The 20,436-nt window shown below is 34.3% G+C and overlaps 1 protein-coding gene across 1 annotated transcript in view; it reads right to left on the bottom strand.

Moving 5' to 3' along the window:
* LOC150109654 (tRNA methyltransferase 10 homolog C-like) overlaps nt 1–2,661 on the bottom strand; it is a 30,619-nt gene extending 27,958 nt beyond the window's left edge. The window contains exon 1 of the mRNA XM_090409552.1: nt 1,715–2,661. Coding sequence (XP_090265678.1) covers nt 1,715–2,597 — 883 coding nt within the window. The 5' untranslated portion in view covers nt 2,598–2,661. The remainder of the gene's footprint in view (nt 1–1,714) is intronic.
* Between the last annotated feature and the right edge of the window lie 17,775 nt (nt 2,662–20,436).

The following is a 20,436-nucleotide window of genomic DNA, read 5'->3' as shown; positions in this document are numbered from 1 at the left end:
TTGTCAACTTATTATAATAAGTAAGCAGATTGCTAAAACACAATCTTCCTTTAGTAAACTCATGCTGTACATTAAAGAGAATTCTACCACTGTCAATCCAGTTCTGAATCCTTGTCCTCACTAGCTTCTCCAACACCTTGACCACAACCCCAAGCAAGCAGACTGGTCTATAATTCATTAGCCTTAATCTTATCACCTCCTTCATAAGGCAAACAATTTTGTAATCTTTCCATTCCTTTTTTGACTTGGACTAATCTAAGAATCATGTTAAAAATATACATTAAAGCTGTTGTTAATTCCCTGGAGCATTTCCTCAAGAAATGTAGTGATATACCATCAAGTCCCATGGACTTGTTGACATCAAGTTTACTCAATTCCTCATATACCTCCTGCTCACTCACCATCAGTGGTTCCTTCCCCATTTCCACTACTCTCAAGTTTGGCATTGTTACAATCATAAGGATGAACTGCTCATTTAAACTTCTACTATATTCTCCTCAGTGTTTATCATTTTCCCATTATCATCCTTCCATAATCATTCTTCCTTCTAATGGCCACATATCAAAAAAACCTCCCTAGGATTTCCTTTAGCATCATTTGCTAACTGCTGTTCATAATGCACTTTTACTACCCTTACTAAATGGGTCACCTTCCTACTTTGCTCTTTGTACTCCTCATGTAATTGATTATCTCCACTCATCTTGGGCTGCGTCCACAATGCCTTTTTCTTCCAGATTGCATGCTCCACCTCTTCAGTTATCCATTTTACACCTACCTTATTTAATCTCTTAACCTTTGGAATAATGTTGCTGGTTTGGTGGGATTATGCTCACAGAAACCAATGAGGCAAGGGATGTTGGAGTTTTTAAAGATCATAAGTATAAGTATGAAGTAACTTCACAACTAGTCTACTTGTGTATAGAGGCTGTTGTACATTGGACAAGTGGGAAATGCATATAAAGTAGTATATTTAGATTTTGCAAAGGCTTTCGATAGATTACCACTGACAAACTAGTAATTAAATTGGAACACATGTGATCAGATAGTAGATTAGTGCACTGGATTGGAGAGCGGCTGACTGATAAGTATCAACAGGTTTTGTAGGCAAACCAGCTCTATGAACACCCACGAATTACAGTCAGCAATACTGACCCAGCCATAGGCCTGATTTGTCAGCTATGCCAGTTCCAAGCCTGGATAAAACTTGGGGAGATTGAGATGGTGCCATACCTCCCCGTAAAAAGGAACTCGCAGCCATTGTATCATCGTTTGAAAGTACTACTACTAATAATAATAATAATAACAACAGGTTTTTGTATGGGGGAGTGATATCCCAGAAGAGCAAAGTCAGTGGCATGTTCCAGGGGATCGGATGCAGTCTATAGGATTGGTGGAGATTTTAGAGGAGTGTTAGAGATGAAAGATCTGGAGGTGATGATAGATTGGGATGGTGAACATTTAGCTAAAATTGTGAAGAAAACACAACGGGGTATTGTAATGATTCAGAAAACATTGATGTGCAGAAGTAAGGATGTTTTGAACCCATTGTACAAGGCTTGATCAGGATTACTGTGCTCAGATGAAGGACCTCTATGGAACACAATGAGTACCTTAACTCTATGGAGCTGTGTTGATTATTAATAATAATTACTTTTTTTTTTGAAACAGTGGTATCTCTACATGAAAGGAATAGTTCCATGATAAAATAGCTTACCTATAACGTACACGGCATTGTGATCATAACGATTTAACACCTGTTTTGCATAAGGAGAAAGATAGACAATGTCATTTTTTGGAAATAAATCCAGATAGCTTTGTTCTGTAACCATCGCATATCTTAGAATGTCTGACCATGCCCGTGTTCTGAAAATGATATTATCTGATTTCACATTACACATATACATATGAAATGGAATTTCATTTTTCTTGTTAGCAAAACACATTTGTTCAATTTGTAAGGCGCAAGACTGCTGTTCCTTATAAGACATGTATTCTTCATAACCCCAGTCAATTACAATCTTCTGTCCAAAAAGTACTGCATTTGCTAACCTGTGGTTGTAAAAACGAATAACAGACGATGGCCTTATTCTCAAAAAGAAAGCATTATTCCACAAACCATGTCTATGAAAATCGAGGGCCCCTGATACAATTGGCTGTTCATGTGCTTCGATAAACCGCTTTGATTTAATTTCTTTTTTTAACAAATTTCGCTGCTCGTAATTACAGAGATTTCTAAAATATTTTCCTCTGGTAGAAGCCTTATTCATCTGCAATAACTTGAACATGTCCTTTTCAGTTAATTTTGATGGCACTTCTGCTCCTGTATATTTTTGTACTTCATATTCCATACATATAATTTTTATTTTACGTTCTGTATCGATATCACCATTAATTAGCCTTTGAAAATGGGAAACGTCCGCGATGAAACTTTTATCCGGAGAGCAGTTAGCAGTACAAAACTGTTTAATTGCTGATTGAGTAAGTATGTGATCATTTTGACATAATCGAAGCAAACACTGGCAAGGATGGCTCATAAAAAATGAAGAAGGCCATCGACTAGAAATTATAGTTACACGTAAAATATTTCGCGGTATCATTCTGGTAAGAAAACCAGACAAAAATTATTTCTGGCACACCACATTAAAATAGCATAAACACACGGTTGATGCCATGTTTGCAAACGCTGGGCAATTACCTATAAATAGTTTCTTAAAACTATTCTTAAAAATAGCCCAAATATCGCGTCAATAAATTAATACAAAATAATTTAGAAAATACATACAAAGTAACTTCGCCAGCAAGCGATAATACCCATTTAGGAGTGGTAGTAGACAGAGAGTTAAAGTTTAGAGGATATATTGCTAAAGTAACACATAAGTAGAGATAAGGAAGTTGTTATTCCTCTTTATAAGGCCTTGATACGCTCACATCTGGTCCCCTGAGTTTCTTGGAGATGAGGAAGCTGTGGAGATGATTCAGATGTGAGTGACCAAGATGGTGAGTGGGCTGTGAAATGTTCCCTATGAGAACAGATTGAAGGTGTGTGGATTTCAGAAGTTGGTTGATAGGAGAAAAAGAGGGGATATGATAGAAACATTTAAGTTGCTTAAAGCATTTTATAGGATGGATCCAGGAGAAATGTTGCAGCACTTCACTAGAGGGACCAGAACAAATGGAGATCCCTGGAAGTTGAATAAAGGTGTGGTCAGTAGAGATGTGAAGACACTAGATTTTTTGCGTGGAGAGTGGCGAATAAGTAGAATGGGTTGTCATTGAGTTGTTATTAAGCTTTGTTATTCTTTTAAAGTTGTGTTCCAAGTTTCACAGCCATAAGTTAATGCTGTTGGGATGTGACTATTGGAAAGATGGGTTCTTATTTCCATATCTATGTTTTAGTATGTAATTGTTGATTTTAATTTGTTGAAGGCCATCCAATCAGCTCTATTGCTCCTTGCTATTTCATTTGATATGTCGTTATTCATTTTTATGGACTGTCCGAGGTAGATGTAATCAACGTTTTCGATGATGTGCGATTCTAAAGTAATTGTATAATCTTTACAGTATTTGTTTTTCATTCATCATATTTTGTCCGGATGTATTTCCAATTGAATTTTTTGGCAGTTTTGGCTTATTTCATTCAATATTGATTCTAAGAATTCGGGGGAATGAGGTATTAATACCACCTCATCGGCGAATAATAGAAGATTTATCATTTAGGCGTCAATGTTTATTCTACCTTTCATGTCAGTTATTCGAATGATGCTGTCCAGAATAGATGTGAAGAGATTAGGTGATGACATCGCCCTGACATACTCCTCTACTTAAGTTAATTTTAGTCGGGTGATTTCGAAGAGTAATATTTGTTATGTCTTCTTTGTAAATATCTTTATGAGCTGGATCTATGCTATTTCTACTCTTTGTTTTATTAAAGCTTGGAATACTTTAATAAAACAAGGAGTAGAAATAGCATATATGATCAACACATGTTCAACAGTGTCAAATGCCTTTTTTAAAATCTATAAAAAGAAAACAAATTGGCATCAGGTATTCTCTGCATATTTACAGATCTTAAACAACCACATGTTACAGAATTTAAAAATCTTAAACAATTACAGAACGCTTATTTATTTATTTATTTATTCGTATGGAGTTTCCTCCCTTTTTCTCCCCTGTCCCTATTGGGATGAATTGAGCCCCCTCATGGGGGATTAGGTATTTATGGCTGTAGATCCGTGTGTGTGTGTGTTCACAGGGCCGGTTTGCCTGCTTGCGGGATGAAAAACGCCAGATAAACTGGCGGAAAAAAACCCTACTGCCAGCGCTGAAGACCGACTAACTTGGCTATGGCTGAAGAAGATCCACAAATTCCTCACGTCTTCGACGGGAATCGAACCTGGAACAGTCCTTCCTCAGTCATATGGTTGCGAAGCCCACAGCCACTAGGCTAACCGCGTGGACATTACAGAACACTAAAATCTGAACAGAGGAAGCCAGAATTCTACACACATAGACCAAAATTACTTACAATTTAAAAATTAATGCTTTGGAGAATTTGCATTGATAAGACTACAATTTGCATATTATTATTAGTAATAGTACTAATTTACAGGTAATAGTTCACAATTACACTAAGGTATACAAGATAAATAATATATTACATGTTGTGTTTTTCATATAGCGACTCTTCAGTCGTCCCTCCATCTGATGGTATTTATAAATAGTCATAGTCTTGTGCCAGCTATTTTTGAGCAGCTACTGGTGGACACTGAACTGAAATGTTGCACTTTGCATGTAGCGTCTCTTCAGTCGTCTCTCCATCTGATGCCATTTATAAATAGTCATAGTCTTATACCAGCTATTTTTGAGCGGCTACTGGTGGAGACTGAACTTCCCCTCAGACTGAACTTCCCCACTAAAATGGCCTCGCCTACTGCCTATAAGAAAATAAAAGTTTTAGTTGATTTTAATAATAATAATAATAATAATAATAATAATAATAAAATCGAAGAGCCTGTGTAGCTCAGTGGATGTGGCGTTTGCCCACCACCGCGCTTGGCCGCACGAAGGAAGTCTTGGTTTCGAGTCTAGTCGGCGACTAGAGGAAATTTTTCTAAGCCTTTTTTCGACCGGTTCCCGAGTTAGTCGATCTCTGGCATGGGCAAGCAGGTTTTTCCTCCCGGAAACTCGGGTTTTTCGTCCTGTAAACTCAAGAAAATCGACCATAGAACCCACATTATTTCAGACATTAAATATATATTGTGTTAGGGTTAGGCACCACGAGATGGCGGCACATTTGAGCCGTCTCTCTTCACTGCATACCGCTTAATTAGTGATAGCCTTGGGCCATCTGTCTCTGATTAGGTACCAGTGGAGATTGAACTGCCCACTCAGTCTCCAAAAGTTAGATAGGGCTAATTGGCCTCGCCTACTCCCGTATATACGGGAATAAAAAAAGGCGTTAGCTGATTTTTTTTTTTTTTTTTTATAATAAAATCGGCCTATATAGTTCAGTGGAAGTGATGCTTACATCCTCTGTGCTAAGCCGACAGTCTCTCTTCTGAGACTTAATGTTGACTCTAGTCGCTAACTGGGGGAACTTTCCCTAAGCCTTTCGTCGTCCAGTTGCGGAGTTAATCCACGGGCAAGCGAGATTTTTTTTCCCCAGAAACTGGAGTTTTTCGTCCATAAATTCAAGAAAATCAACCGCAGAACCCACATTATTTCAGACAGTAACACATCCTGTTAGGGTTATATATTAAGAGATGGCAGCACCTTTTGCGGTCTCTTCATCGGTCGCCACCGCCTATAATTATTGATAGTCATGGGCCAGTTATCTCTGATTGGCAACCTACGAAGTTTGTACTGCCTACCCAGTCTCCAAAAGCTTGATAGGATTAAAAGGCATTAGCTGATTATTATTATTATAAACGATCTGATAATATTGGAGTATTTACAAATGATATATTAATTTGGAGGAAGATTTTCGATAGGAGTTAGCAGCGATGAAATTTTTTGTGTATTACTATCATGATATTCTATACATCCCCTGAGGGTATATGTCAGAAATTCGATTATGAAGATGATGATTGATATTTTATAATTAGTCGTTCAAAATTTATACTCATACATACTACTGTATTCACAATATATGCATAATGCTATACTAAAATTCTAGTATGACTATATATTGCCTTTAAGGATTTATATACAATTAAGATATTATTATCTTTTTTGTTCATTTCAGAGATTCAGTATACAATGCTGAATGAATTCGTTTATTTTAAAAATATACTTTTGATGGAGAGATTATTATCATTCAGATTATTTCACTATCAGATTATTTCCGCTGCTTGGAAAGAAAGAAAGAAGTCAACTGACATTATAGTGTGAAGAACAAACAGCCATGAAGTCCAGGTTAAGATGGAAAACTACCTTTTGCATTGATGACTTCAGAAATCCTACGAGGAACACTTTCCATAAGCGCACAATTCCGATCAATGGGAAATTGGAACCATTCTTCCTGAAGACATGTAATGAGATCTTGAACTGTTATGGGCGTGGATTTCCCTTGACCTCAATCAATGCTTCAGTTTATCCCACAGACGTTTAATAAGGCTGAAATCACGGCTCTGTGGAGGCCAGTCAAGTGTGGTGACGATCATGTCCGCAAACCACTCAATTACAGCAGCAGCCTTATGGCACAGTACAGTCTTACTGAAAGAGGTAAGTTCCATAGAAACTTGACAAAATAAGAAAACAATTGCATTGTCCAGAATCTTCAGATACCTCTCAATATTTGTGGCTCCACAAACAGAGGTCCAAGGCCAAACCAGGAAAAAAGAGGATCATATCGCCACCTCCGAATTTCATAGTTGGGATGACGTCCTCTGGTGTAAGAGACATTTTCTGAGTATCTGCCACACTCATCCATCTGCTTGGTAGATGGTGCAACGTGATCCGTTGTTCCATAACACAGCTTTTCAACCTTTCGTGTCCCACTGTACGTGCTTTGCCTACTGAAATCGAGTCTGAGTGTTGGTTCGGATGATGTGGAGCTTGCATATTGCGATTCTACCATGGAAACTGATGTAATGAGCCTCGAGTCTGAATACTGTTGTGCAGATTCCTTCCGGTTGATGTCTGAAACTCCGCATTCAACGTGTTGGCCGACGAATGGTCATTTTTACACTTCGTCGGCCAACACGTTGAATGGAATTGGGCAATTCCAGGTCAGCCTTCAGTAATAACCTACGGTGATGTTCCGTGAATTGTGATGGGTCATCCATTGCGGATAGCACTTGCAATTGACTCCCAGCACTTCCATCTCACTATGGTATCACTGATGGCTGAACTGGAATTGCCCAATTTGTTAAGAATTTGCCGAAAAGATAGGCCTGCAACATGGGTCCTATCACAACGCGTCGATCAATCTCCGTCAATTCTCTTCGCACAGCCATTTCACCCCACACAAACAGTTGCACGGCCTTGTGAGCATCATCTTCCTCCAATTTGGACCGGCTGCAAATGCGTCGCTCGTTACATGGCACGATGCATCTTGATCAATTTTGTGAACTGAAAAATATTTGGTTCCAAATTTCAGTAATAATAGCTATGTTCTTAACATTACTATTATCCAGTTAAAACTAATAATAATGCCGGTTAAATTAAGTATTGTTGATGTGGCGTACGAAGTGTTATCATTCATGAAGAGAATGGAATTAGCGTACACCGTTTACGTTATTTGGAACTTTGTGTGAAAGCAGTGTAGGTGTTGGGTTTTGTAGTTTCTGTGATTTGTGAAACGCATATACAGTAGCGAACAAACCAATTCGAACACATATTTTCAAGAAAAATTTTCATTTCACTAGAAAATAAGTACAAAAATTAAACTACAACTTGACCTAATAATTTATATTGCCTGTGTTCTTTATAAGTTCATTAATTCGCTTAGGCACTGACTCTACTTATGTAGGGCACATTTTTCTTATCTTTTCTATTATTAATATCAGGGGAATTACTTGGCCACTGAAGCAATTGGATGTGATGTTTGAGGAATTCTCACTTTTTTTGGAATGTGGCATGGAGCGACATCCTGTTGAATGATGAGTTATTTGTCTTTCTGGATCTGTGAGACTACGCTTTTCTCCAATATTTTAATGTATTGGTCACTTTTCATCATACCTTAAACATAAAGAAGTGATTCTGGCCCATGATGTGTAAAAACAACCCCAGAACATATTTTTAGCTGGGTGTTTATGAGCTTGTTGATGGCTAATAGGAGAAGTCTTTTCAGCTGCTGATTTGCAAACATAGGAGTGCTTGCTCTCCATGGACGAAGAAATGACTCTCATCTTAGAATATGACCTTCTTCCACTTCTCAACAGTCCAAACATCGTACAGTTTTGCCCACTGCAGTATCTTTTTTTCTGCATACCCTTCGTCGAAAGTTTTTTCTTTTTTGGTCTGTCTGCCTCCAACAATCTTCGACGGATTGTCATGTCAGAATCCTTAATTCCACCAGATGTCGTCTCTATTTAAGACTATAGCAGACAATCTTGGATTCATTTTGCTGTTCCTAACTAGTAAATGATATTGAGTAAGTGCAGTTTTCCTTTTTTGACCACATTTTCCGTTTCTGTAGGAAAAAAAGGTATCTCTCTCTCTCCCAAACATGTTTAAAATTGCATTAACAGCATCCAAATCAACACAACACTCATTGGCAATTTGTCTTTCATGGATGTGTGTGTTGAGAAAGAGCACATATTTTTGAATGCTTTCTTGGTGATGTAATCATTTTATAGCTATACAAAATGAATAAAATACTATGATGTCAACTTGTTTACACTATTAAAAATGCACAATCTTATCAAAAAAAAACATAATAGAGACAATGAAAACATGCAGGACTCAATCAAAATAGTGAATTAAACCAATACCGAAAATAGTAATCTGAAACCAAAACCAAAATTATTTTGAACTGAAACAATAAAATAAATCAGCTAATGCCTTTTATTCCCTAATAGGGAGCAGGCAAGGCCTTTATACCCTATTTAGGTTTTGAAGACTGAGTGGGCAGTTCAATCTCCATTGGTAGCCAATCAGTGACAGCTGGCCCATGTCTATCACTAATTATGGGCGGCTACTGATGAAGAGACCACTAAACAAGTGCTGCCATCTCTTGGTGCCTAACGCTAACAGAATATGTTACTGTCTGTGATAATTTGGGTTCTACGGTCGATTTTCTTGAGTTTACAGGACGAAAAACCCGATTTTCCGGGAGGAAAAACCTGCTTGCCCGTGCCAGAAATCGACTAACTCGGGAATCGGTCGAAGATAGACTTAAAAAACGTTCCTCCATTCGGCGACTAGGCTAGAACCTAGGTCTAACTTCGAGCGGCCAAGCGCAGCGGATGCAAGCGCCACTTCCACTGAGCTACACAGGCCTCAATCCAAACACAATCAAAAACTTGTCAAAAATATGGCATGTTTGGATTGATTTGCTCTCTACTGTAGATGTCATCTGCTAATTTGAGTGTGTTGATATACAGATTCGACAGTTCATGTTTTATAAATATAAATAAATACAAATCGGTTAATGCCTATTATTCTCCTTATAGTGAGTAAGTGAGGCCCTTTTTGCACGATCTAACTCCTGGAGACTAGGTGAGCAGTTCACTCCCTACTTGTAACCAATCAGAAATAACATGTCCAAGACTGTCACTAATTTTAAGTGGCATCCAGTGAAGAGACACAAACAAGTGCTGCTATCTCGTGGTCCTAACTCAATATGTTATTTTCTGAAACACTGAACTGTGCAATGTGTTCTACAGCTGATTTTCCCCACTTTACAGAGCGAATAATCCGAGTTTCAAGGAAAAAACACTCATACAATGCCAGAGATCCACTAGCTTGGAAACTGGTAGAAGCAGGCTTAGGAATATAAAACACGTTCTCTAGTCAGGAAAAAGAATTTAACTTTGGTGGTTCTTCAAGCATCCTAACGTTGTGGTTGCAAATGACACTTATAGTTCTGTAATTGTTATATGTTTTAAATTTTATGACAGGTTATTTAATCATGTGGGTATGAAATGCTCTCTTGCAGCTCATCATCATCACGATCATGCCTAGCAAGGATTTAGGCCTAGAGTGGCCTGTTCTCTCCATAGAAGTCATCGTTGAAGCTCAAGAGGAATTCCTGGTTTTCTTTTTCCTAATGGTTTGTAATTTAAGGCTTGTTTTGGTAATCTTTCTGTTTTCATTCTTTCAATGTGTTCCACCCATTTGTGTTTATATTTTTTTAATTTTTTATATTACTGCTTCCTGGTTTAATTCTTTCATAATTTCTTCGTTTCTTTTGTGATCAAATAGAGTATACTTTGCAGTTTTTCCATAAACTTCATTTCAGCTGTTATTAATCTTCGTTTGCCTTTTTGTTTTATTGTCCAGATTTCACTTCTGTGCAACAGGACTGGTAGGACTAATGTATTGTATATTTTTAGTCTGGTTTGTTTTTGTACATGGTTTGGTTTGGTTTAAATATAAAGTTAATTACACCTGTTATTTTTAAATATTTTGCAATTGTTAGGTTTATATTTCTTTTCATTTTCCTATGTAATCATACACCCTAAGTAGTTAAAAGAATTCACCTGTTCTAAAATCTTGTTATCTCTTGCTATTTTAGTTCTTATTGGATCTTGTCCTTTAAAGGCCATAGTTTTTGATTTTTCTGATGGTATTATCATTCTATAATCTTTGGCTATCTCATTTAAATTTAAAATATTTTTCTGTAAATTATCTTCAGAATTTGTAATTATTATTTGGTCATCGGCAAAGAGGAGAGTGTTTAAGTTAACTGCAGGAGAAAGCTTAATATCTTGATGTAAATTTTTATTCCATTTTATTATTATTTAATTTAGATAAATATTAAAAAGAGTTGCTTAAAGTGATATCCCTCGGTCTCATGATTTAATTTTATTTGTATTTGATTATTTTCATATATACTTATGATAGAATATTATTTGGTATTTGTCTTTCTTTTAATATGTTAAATAAAATGCTTCTTTTAACTTTCTCAAATGCTTTTTTCAAAATCAATAAATGTAATATGTGTTTCTAAATTGTATTCTCTTATTTTCTCTATTATTAATTTTAGGCAGAAAGCCGGGTCTATACGTATTCGTCCTTTTCTAAATTCATTCTGTACTTCTAAAATAAGGTTTTCAGAATATTTTAGTTTCTAGTTTCATCTCTACTACCTTTTTTTTTAAATATAGGGATCACAATTGCTTTTTCCATTCTTTTGGGTGGGGATTACTAGTTGAATAGATTTTATTTAAAAATAATTGCAGTCATTCTTTGAACCTTATTCCTGCATATTTATATAATTCTTATCTTCTCCAGGCGATTTTCCATTTCTTCTTTCTTTCAGGCTGATTTCTAATTCTTCTTTAGTTATTTCCTTTTCATTAAATGTTAACCAGTTATCTTTTTTAAAATATTTATTTGTCCACAATTCTGTATAGAAATTTTGAAATTCTTCTCATTTCAATTCGGTGTTTAATTTTATGTTTTCTTTAGTATCTGTATTTAAATGTTTCAAAATCTTATATATATATATATATATATATATATATATATTGGGTGTTATTTTATATAAATCATGTTCTAAATTAGAAACAAATTTATTCCATGATTCTCTCTATGTCTTTTTCTGACTTCTCTTTTAGCTTTGGCTCTTATTCTTTTATATTCTACTTCATCTTCTAATATTTTACTGCTTAACCATTTATGATAAACTTCATTTTTCATTTTGATTATTTCTTTCATTCTGTCATTCCATATCCTCAGTTGTTTTTTTTTTCTTTTATTGAATTTTTTGGTCTTTCCTAAGCTTTCATTTGCTGCTGTATTTAGTACCGTTTTTATATTAAGCCATTCAATTTCTATTTCTTCATTTTGTTTTATCTTATCTAAATATTGGTTAATTGTTTTCATATAGCCATTGTATATTTGTGTCATTTAATAATCTAGTTTATTTGTTTTATAAACAAATGTTTTCAATTTTCTTTCTGTTCTTGTTATTTGTAGTCATTTAGGTGGTAATCTTAATTTTATTTTAACGTGGAAGTGGTCACTACTTAGTTCATATCCTCTGTGAACTCTAACATCTAAAGCGAACCTTGATGTCGTTTCATTTAAGATAAAATAATCTAATATTGATTTCCATCCTCTTGCTGCCCAAATATATTTATGTATGTCTTTATGTTTATAGAAAGAATTATTATTTTAAGGTTATTTATCGATTTTTTACCATTCCTGTTTAGAGTATATTCTCCACATATTCCTCTATTATTATTTGTTTTCGTGTGTCCAATACTTGCATTTAACTCTCCTGCTAATATTACATAATCATTTTTATTTATTTCATTATATAAATTTTGTAACTGATTATAAAATTCAGTATTTTCCTATTCTCTTCCTTCTTCTGGGGCATATAAACCAATTATTGTTAAATAACCTCTGTCTGTTTGTATTCTAGCTTCTATTATTCTTTCATTCCATAATTTATAATGTTTTAACTATTTTGAAAGGGAATTATGAATCAAAATCATAACACCTGCCTGTGCTCTTTGGTCTCTTCCAACTCCACTATATATTACATACAAATTTTCAGTTCTCATGGTTCCTTTTAATTTCTTTTTTGTTTCAGTGATTACTGCTATTTGAAAATTTCTTTCATTTAATGTTTGGTCTAATTCTATTTCTTTATATGTTATTCCTCTTACGTACCAGTTTGCTATATGTATTATATTTTGTCGTTTCCATTTTCGTTTTACTTTTTCCATTCCTCTATCGCAGCTGAACAGCTGAATCATATGGGGCATTGTGCATAGTTGTATGAAGAATTTGGTGGGTAATGTTGTAAGATATGTGTCGTTATCACCATAGGTGTTGTTGATGTAATTGCTTAGTAACAGTATGTACTGTTTCAGGTTTTTAATAGCCAGGATTTTGTATATCGCATAAGGTGTTCATTTAGTGTCTAATGTATATTACACCTAAAGCATTGTTTAGGTAATTTTTATGTTTAATTTATATAATTTTGATAAATGACTGTTTGCAGTGTTTGCGTAGACTGTAGATAATTTTTTTTACTTTTACATTAGTTACAATTATATCTTTTATTTGAAAGAGATTTGCTGCAGTGATATACATTGATATGTAAGATCAAGGTATTTAGCGTGTGTTACAGAGCAGTGGCAGCTGCAGTGATATGTGATAGTCCAGCATGAATGATGGGCTGTCACACATGAATCTTGGATTCCTTATAATTAGTATCTATGTCATGGCATCTGATGCTTTTCATCGGTCACCATGCACTGGACTATCGATGAATGCTAACTTTAGAAACGAGCTGTCCACTGATTTCCAGAAGTTTACTTCGGGTAAAAAAAAAGTGAAATAAAAAGGCTTTAGAGGATTTTTATTAATAATTATTTAATTGCATGTTAACATGAAAACGGAATCTCACTTTCAAATAATTTTCAAAAATTTGCACTGAATAATGCCCATAAAACCACCACGTTTACCTAGTTCCGAAAATGGGAACTAGCATGACAGTAAATTGCGTGAGAAATTGTCGAAATCATTATGCATTAGGCATGAAGATCCAATGGTATCATAAATGAGGCTATTTCATTAGAAACTCTGGTCTGGAAATTGTCTACTGTTTCCTTCTATTGCATTGCCATGTGATTTTTGTAATTCTCTAACACAAACATAGAACTAATAGTTTTAAAAGTTTTGTGCGCTGGGTATTTTTCCAATAATCAAAATTATAATTAATCCCATAATTTTAATTATTAAATGCCGCGCGCGCGTGTGTTTCTCTCTTTCATTATTTACGTTTATGATTCCTCAAATTTAACCGAAAATTTTAGTTAATTCAACTTCGCACATTATAGCAAAGCTAACAAACACCACATGAAACTTGCTGATTGAGCATATTATGGTGTACTACAAGTTACTTATCAGCTAAGAAAAACACAAATGATTAGTTCCATGTTTATCGAAAGAACAAAAAAATCATGCCAATAAAGTTCTATTAGGCCTTTTCATCCAAAGCACGGCTCCAAAATTTAATTCCATACAGGATCTAGGCTCAGTTTCCACTGTAAGTTCTTAACACAGGCTCAATATTCAATATTCAGACTTCACATAGCAAAGCTTCTGTGAATTGTAGATATATAGCTGCTATAGCTTAGATTGCTACATCGAACGAAGTCTATTTCTCGTTTATTTTTATTCCTCTTTTGACGTCACCAATTGCTTAACAGCACTCCTATCGACTGGAACGGAACTATGCTTGCATTGAAAATGAGGTGAGGTATTGATTGGTTGTGGCATCTACGTAGTTGTCAACATAGTTCAGCTGGAAATTAGAGAAGTTTGAACTGTGAAATGGTTCAACTATGACTGGGAAACTTTTATGCTAATACTAATCTTGTATAAGATTGATTTCTAGTACTTGTGAAAGGTAAGTAAATTGCTCTAATTTAACTGCATAAATGTTATTTACAGTTTAAATTAAACATTGTTCGATCTTATAAAGGCACAATGATAGATATAGAAATGCATTGTAACTCTAGTAAACACTGTGTGTGTGTGTGTGTGTGTGTGTGTGTGTGTGTGTGTGTGTGTGTGTGTGTGTGTGTGTGTGTGTGTGTGTGTGTGTGTGTGTGTGTGTGTGTGTGTGTGAAGTAATTTTTAAGAGAATATTGTTTAACGTTTAAAGATCATGTTTTAAAAATGGATGGTCTAGTTCTATATGAGATTGAAAAAAAATTACTGTGTGATAACTGGATATAAAATCACGAGAGTATTAATTATTACATTAACGAGTATGACTTTAGAGAATGCCGACTATGGCATTAATAAACTGAAACACTAAAGAATAGTTTCATCTTAATAATCGTTAATAAATGACACTAAGGCATTAAGTTTTACAAATTAGCTATAAAACAATTATCTGATTAATTTTTATTACGTTTAGGTATGGCAATAGCACAGGAAGCTCAACCTGCTCCTTCTCCTCACCAAACGACAGAACTTGAAAGTAAGTTTTCCAGTTATTTTATTTTATTATCAGCGTGACCAAAGGTAATTGCTTCCTTGGTGCAGGGCATTAGTGTTGATTTCGGTGGTAACAACTTCTTCATATTATATTGTTCCATCATCCCTAAGAAGAGTCTCTTGTGTGTGATGTACTTCAAACTCCTTTTCCTAGAATCCTTACATCGATTATATTCAATATTAATATAAGTTCATAAATGCATTCGCTTTCGTCCATTGCCTGAACTCTTAACTCAATTTGAATACCTTTACTATTATTATTATTATTATTATTATTATTATTATTATTATTATTATTAAATATTAATAATGTAGTGACATGACTCAATAATCTTTCTCTTTTGTAGCACTTCCATGATATACAAACAGTTTTGCGTTTTGTCGTGTGCTAGAATATCGTATCCCTATCAAGATACTGCCTTCTTAACAGACAATCTCTAATAACTCAAGGCAAAACCGATATCTTAATATAATGTTAAATAAGATAACGGTAAATTGATCGCCAAGAGAAGGAAAGGAAGATGTTTTCTTATTTCCTCTTCTTAGGCATTGTTTACTTTGCTCTCCACTATTTTATATAGTGTTAAATATTACTATGAAATTTATGAAGGACGTCGAGCAAAACTAAGCCCTGATCCCTATATATAATCCCTATATAACTTCTGTTCGTTGTTTCTCCAAAATATCTGACTTCTCATGAGAGCCTCTTGTGATAATAATAATGAATCACGAAGGTTCACGTGATGAAAATGAAGAAAGTTTTTAAGCATGAAAGCTAAACTGTTTTAAAAAACGTTTTATTAGATTCATATTTCTTGACTATAACTGTTCAACCTTTTGCATATTTCTGAATTCAGTATAAATATGTTACATATATAATAGGAAATGCATTGCAATTTGTTCCATCATCTTTACCAGGGGTCGGCAACCCGCTGGTCGCATGCGGCCCATAAAAGATTGACCATACATGGCATGTGGCCCGTATGTTGAATTATTTAAATCAGTGTTTCCCAACGTGGGGCGTACACTACACAGGGGGGGGGATTTGAATATTTTGGGGGGCAATTAGAAAATGACGTTGCATTCGTCACCTCATCACCGATATACTCAAAAATCTCACCATTGTCGATGTTGCAACTCTGACTTTCCGAGAAAAAAATGCTGACATCACTAGTACAGCAGTCAACATAAATACAGTATCAAGAACTCTCAAAAAAGTAAAATGATGAGTCTATTAGAAATTTATTTAACATAAAAAGAGCAATGGCATGGCTTTCTGACGAGACAGAAACGAAATACCGAAATTCAACTAGTTTTGCAAAAAAAATACTGTTGCCCTTCCCGTCGTCATATTTAGTTGAACGTGGCTTCAGTGCTGTAAATGACTTGCTACTGACAAAAAAAGAAATCATCTGGATATCACAAACGATGGGGATTTGAGATTGAAAATGACTAAATTAGTACCTCAAATAAAAACTCTTTGAAGCAGACATCAAGCTCAAGAATCACATTAACTTGGATTTTATTTTCCCGAGTTCAGTTCGGTTTATGTTTTATAATACACAAAGTGTAATATAAAATTTATATTCATTGAAGAAAGTCAAATTAAAAACAGTTTTATCTTTTTTATTTAAAGTACCTATTTATATTATACTTTTTCAGAACTTGGCTGACTATTATGCTAGAGGGGGGGAGGCATCAAAATCTTTGAGGCGTTGAGATGAGGCATGATCCAAAAAACGCTGGGAAACACTGATTTAAATAATATGTTTTATAATATGAATAATTAATTAAAAATAATTTTATACCTATACCTGGTGATATCGCCGTGCAACTTGACGCGAGTCAACCGTGTGAGTCATCATGATTGGTGATGACAAAGGCGACTTCATTCGACAATAACCGAGATTTTGGCGCACTTTTGCAGTCGCGATATAGGCCTGTCTTTTAATATAATTCAATAACAACAACTATTATTTTCAGAATATATATATTTGTTAAAAATAATTTCAAAAATGGGTTCAAGAAAACGTAAAATTGCAGATGAAGGAAGATAGTTTAAAGATGAATGGAACAGCAAGTACTTCTTTATTGAAAATGGGGGTAAACCCCTTTGTCTTATTTGTCATGAAAGCGTTGCTGTTATGAAAGAATATAATATCAGATGTCATTACGAGAATGTCGTACTTTAAATATTTCTGTTTTTTAAGACTGATATAATAAAAATTGATGACAGGCATTTTTTCACTCACTATTTTCTCTTAGTTAAAACGCTTGCGGCCCGATTATTAAAAATAAAAGTTGAATGTGGCCCAGGAGACTGAAAAAGTTGCCGGCCCTTGATATAAACAAAATAGCCTTTCCAAATACGATTTGAAACTTGTTTATGAGGGTTTTTAAATAATACAACAACAGCGAAGATGCAAAAAGGATTCAGCGACAAGCAAAGCAAGCGTGAAAATCCGGAATTAATAAAAGCAAGTGGAATCTCAGAGAATCTTTAATGAAGATGTAGTGTCTTTGTCAAGGAAACTTTTTCCACGTTTCGGTTTAGAAAGTCAGGTTACTAGGCAGGAAAGGGGAATGGGACATTGGGTATTTCCGTTTTTTTTTTTTTTTAATTTTTATTTTTGTACTATGGTGACACCGCAGCTGGTAATTAATCCTGTAAAATTTATTTCTGAATATTGCTTAGATGGATAAACGAAACGCCTTCGGCTTTTTGTTTATCCAAAATGTTAGTACAGCATTTGTATGTGAGTATATTACTGTACGTGCAAAGTTATATAATACTTTGGGTGCTGTTTATAATTTACACATGAATGCTATTATGGGGATCAATATGTTTCATTTAAATAATAGATCGCAGGATGTTCAAAGCATGAAAAGATAATATTTGCAGCTATGTTTGGATTACCTAAGATCGATGAGAAGACATTTGTCGTGTCGCTTCAACATTGACTGTAAATATATATATATATATATATATATTTGTGGGGGGGGGGGGGGAGAAAAGTCATTTTGTAAATTATTAAAAAAGATTTTTATTCTCTTCTGTCGCAGCATGTAATGAAATTAAAACGTTACTCAAAAACTACAGAAAGATTTTATAATAATATTCTACTACTTATAAAATCTTTAGTATTTCTTATTGAAATTATGACTTTAAGCTAACACAAATAGAAATAATCATAGATAATCATAAAACAATGTTCGTATTTGATGAGGCGGGATGGCATTTTTATATTGCAGTACAATTCATTATGATAACAAGTGAACATAGAGTCAAGGCAGTCGCCAGATTAGATCGCACCCTGAGGCAAACAATTAAATATCGCCCCTGATGGATTATAAGAAAAAAATATAAGAAAATTTTCAATTGCTATTTTGTTTTTATTACAACAGAAACATTAATGCAAAACGATTATATAATAATATTAATTATTATTATTATTATTATTACGTGACACCTCCCAGAGAGTCCAAAGACTCATCGGGGGAGGGCACCTACTCTTCAGCTCTCTGTCTCCGCCACTTAATCCAACTAAAACAATAACAACGCCATCTACCGCCCACTACTAATACTAGTATTTCCACAGACAACCACAAACATCCATGCCCATAATATTAATTAACTGTTTGCTCTACGGGGTATCGCGCAATAAAACTGTTTATAAGCTCTTCTAAATTTAAATTATAAGCTATGTCCACTTCTACCGATAGAGTTGCTACACTAACCAATCTTTCTTGAGTCATTGCTGTTTGCAAATAATTTTTAATCAGTTTCAGCTTGGAAAAACTTCTTTCTGCACTTGCTACGCTAACAGGAATTGTTGACAATATACTTACGTTGTTTCTACAAGATTTTGGTTATATATATGATAAAATTTGGTGAGGACCACTTTTCTCATATATATATATGAGATACAAGTTGTTTCTACAAGATTTTGGTTATATATATATATAATATATATATATATATATATATATATATATATATATATATATAAAATTCTCTCAAAAATAATACAAGAGAAAAGTGGTCCTCATCAAATTTTATCATATATGTATATATATATATATATATTAGGGTTACCAAGTAATTTTATAAAATTCGTTATTTTACTCCTAATCCCAAGTAAGCAAACAGTTAAGTTTGCGCCTGAACATAGTTCAAGTCTAAAGGTGGTGCAACACCAGGGCAACTTATTGTATTGTAAAGGTGGGTAAAGTTCGATCACTATTCTTAGTATTTCCATAATGAGAAGTGGATTAGAAGTAAAATAACCAAGTTTATAAAATTACTTGGTAACCCTAATATACATTACCCAAGGTAAAAAAACTTATTTACACACACACACACACACACACACACACACACACACACACACACACACATATATATAACCGAAATCTTGTAGAAATAACTTCTATCTCATATATATATATATATGTGATAAAATTTGATGAGGACCACTTTTCTCTTGTATTATTTTTGAGAGAATTTTTAATTCTTCAAATAAATCTATTGCATCTACATCAGATGTAAAATATCTTGTTGCCCTAATACGGCACCTACTGCAATATAGCTGAACGAGCACCCTCTACTCTATGCAGTACCGTCGACACACATCCTGGTTCTTCATTCAGCCATAGTTCGAACCAAAACAGGTACTAGGAAGAGAGTACTGCGTCAATTTCTATCTTGTAATTCCAAACTATAACCTTCGTGTTATTAGAGTGTTGTATGAAAAAACAAAAAATCTTGCTTTTTTCTGAGATTCACGACTGAAAACCTTTGGCACAGCAAGTAGAAAAAAATATATTTCGATTAAGGTCTAGAACCTGCTGAAAAAAAACTTTAGATTTATATATAAATTATGAATAGCAGTTCTTACCAATTATATGTAACATCGCATATCAAGGAGCTTTTAACTTGCATGCACACCAGCTGATTGGAGTGAGTTGCTCTTGCAGCTAATATTAAAATCGGGTAATAAATATTTTCGTAAAATTTAATTTTCACGGATTCTAATGGATAGTTTATATCAACAACAGTACATTAATATAAAGTGTCCATTCGAATCACTAAAAATCAGTTCATTTTATTTTTAAATAATATTTTGATAAGAAAACTGTATTTAATATTTTCGTGTTTTTCTTAATAAACAGTCCATTATTTGCAATTGCGTTTTTAAACGAATCTAAAAATATATATTATTTGAGATGATATTGTTTCTGATATGATGGTTATTAACACTGTGAGATATAGGATGTCTGCCCACAGGGTGCAAGTCATTCTTC

The sequence above is a fragment of the Typopeltis vanoorti genome, chromosome 2 (assembly GCF_054136105.1).
Source record: "Typopeltis vanoorti isolate ZY-2024b chromosome 2, IOZ_Tvanoo_1.0, whole genome shotgun sequence".
In the NCBI taxonomy this organism is placed as follows: Eukaryota; Metazoa; Arthropoda; class Arachnida; order Uropygi; family Thelyphonidae; genus Typopeltis; species Typopeltis vanoorti.
This window is presented reverse-complemented; position numbering and strand designations above follow the sequence as displayed.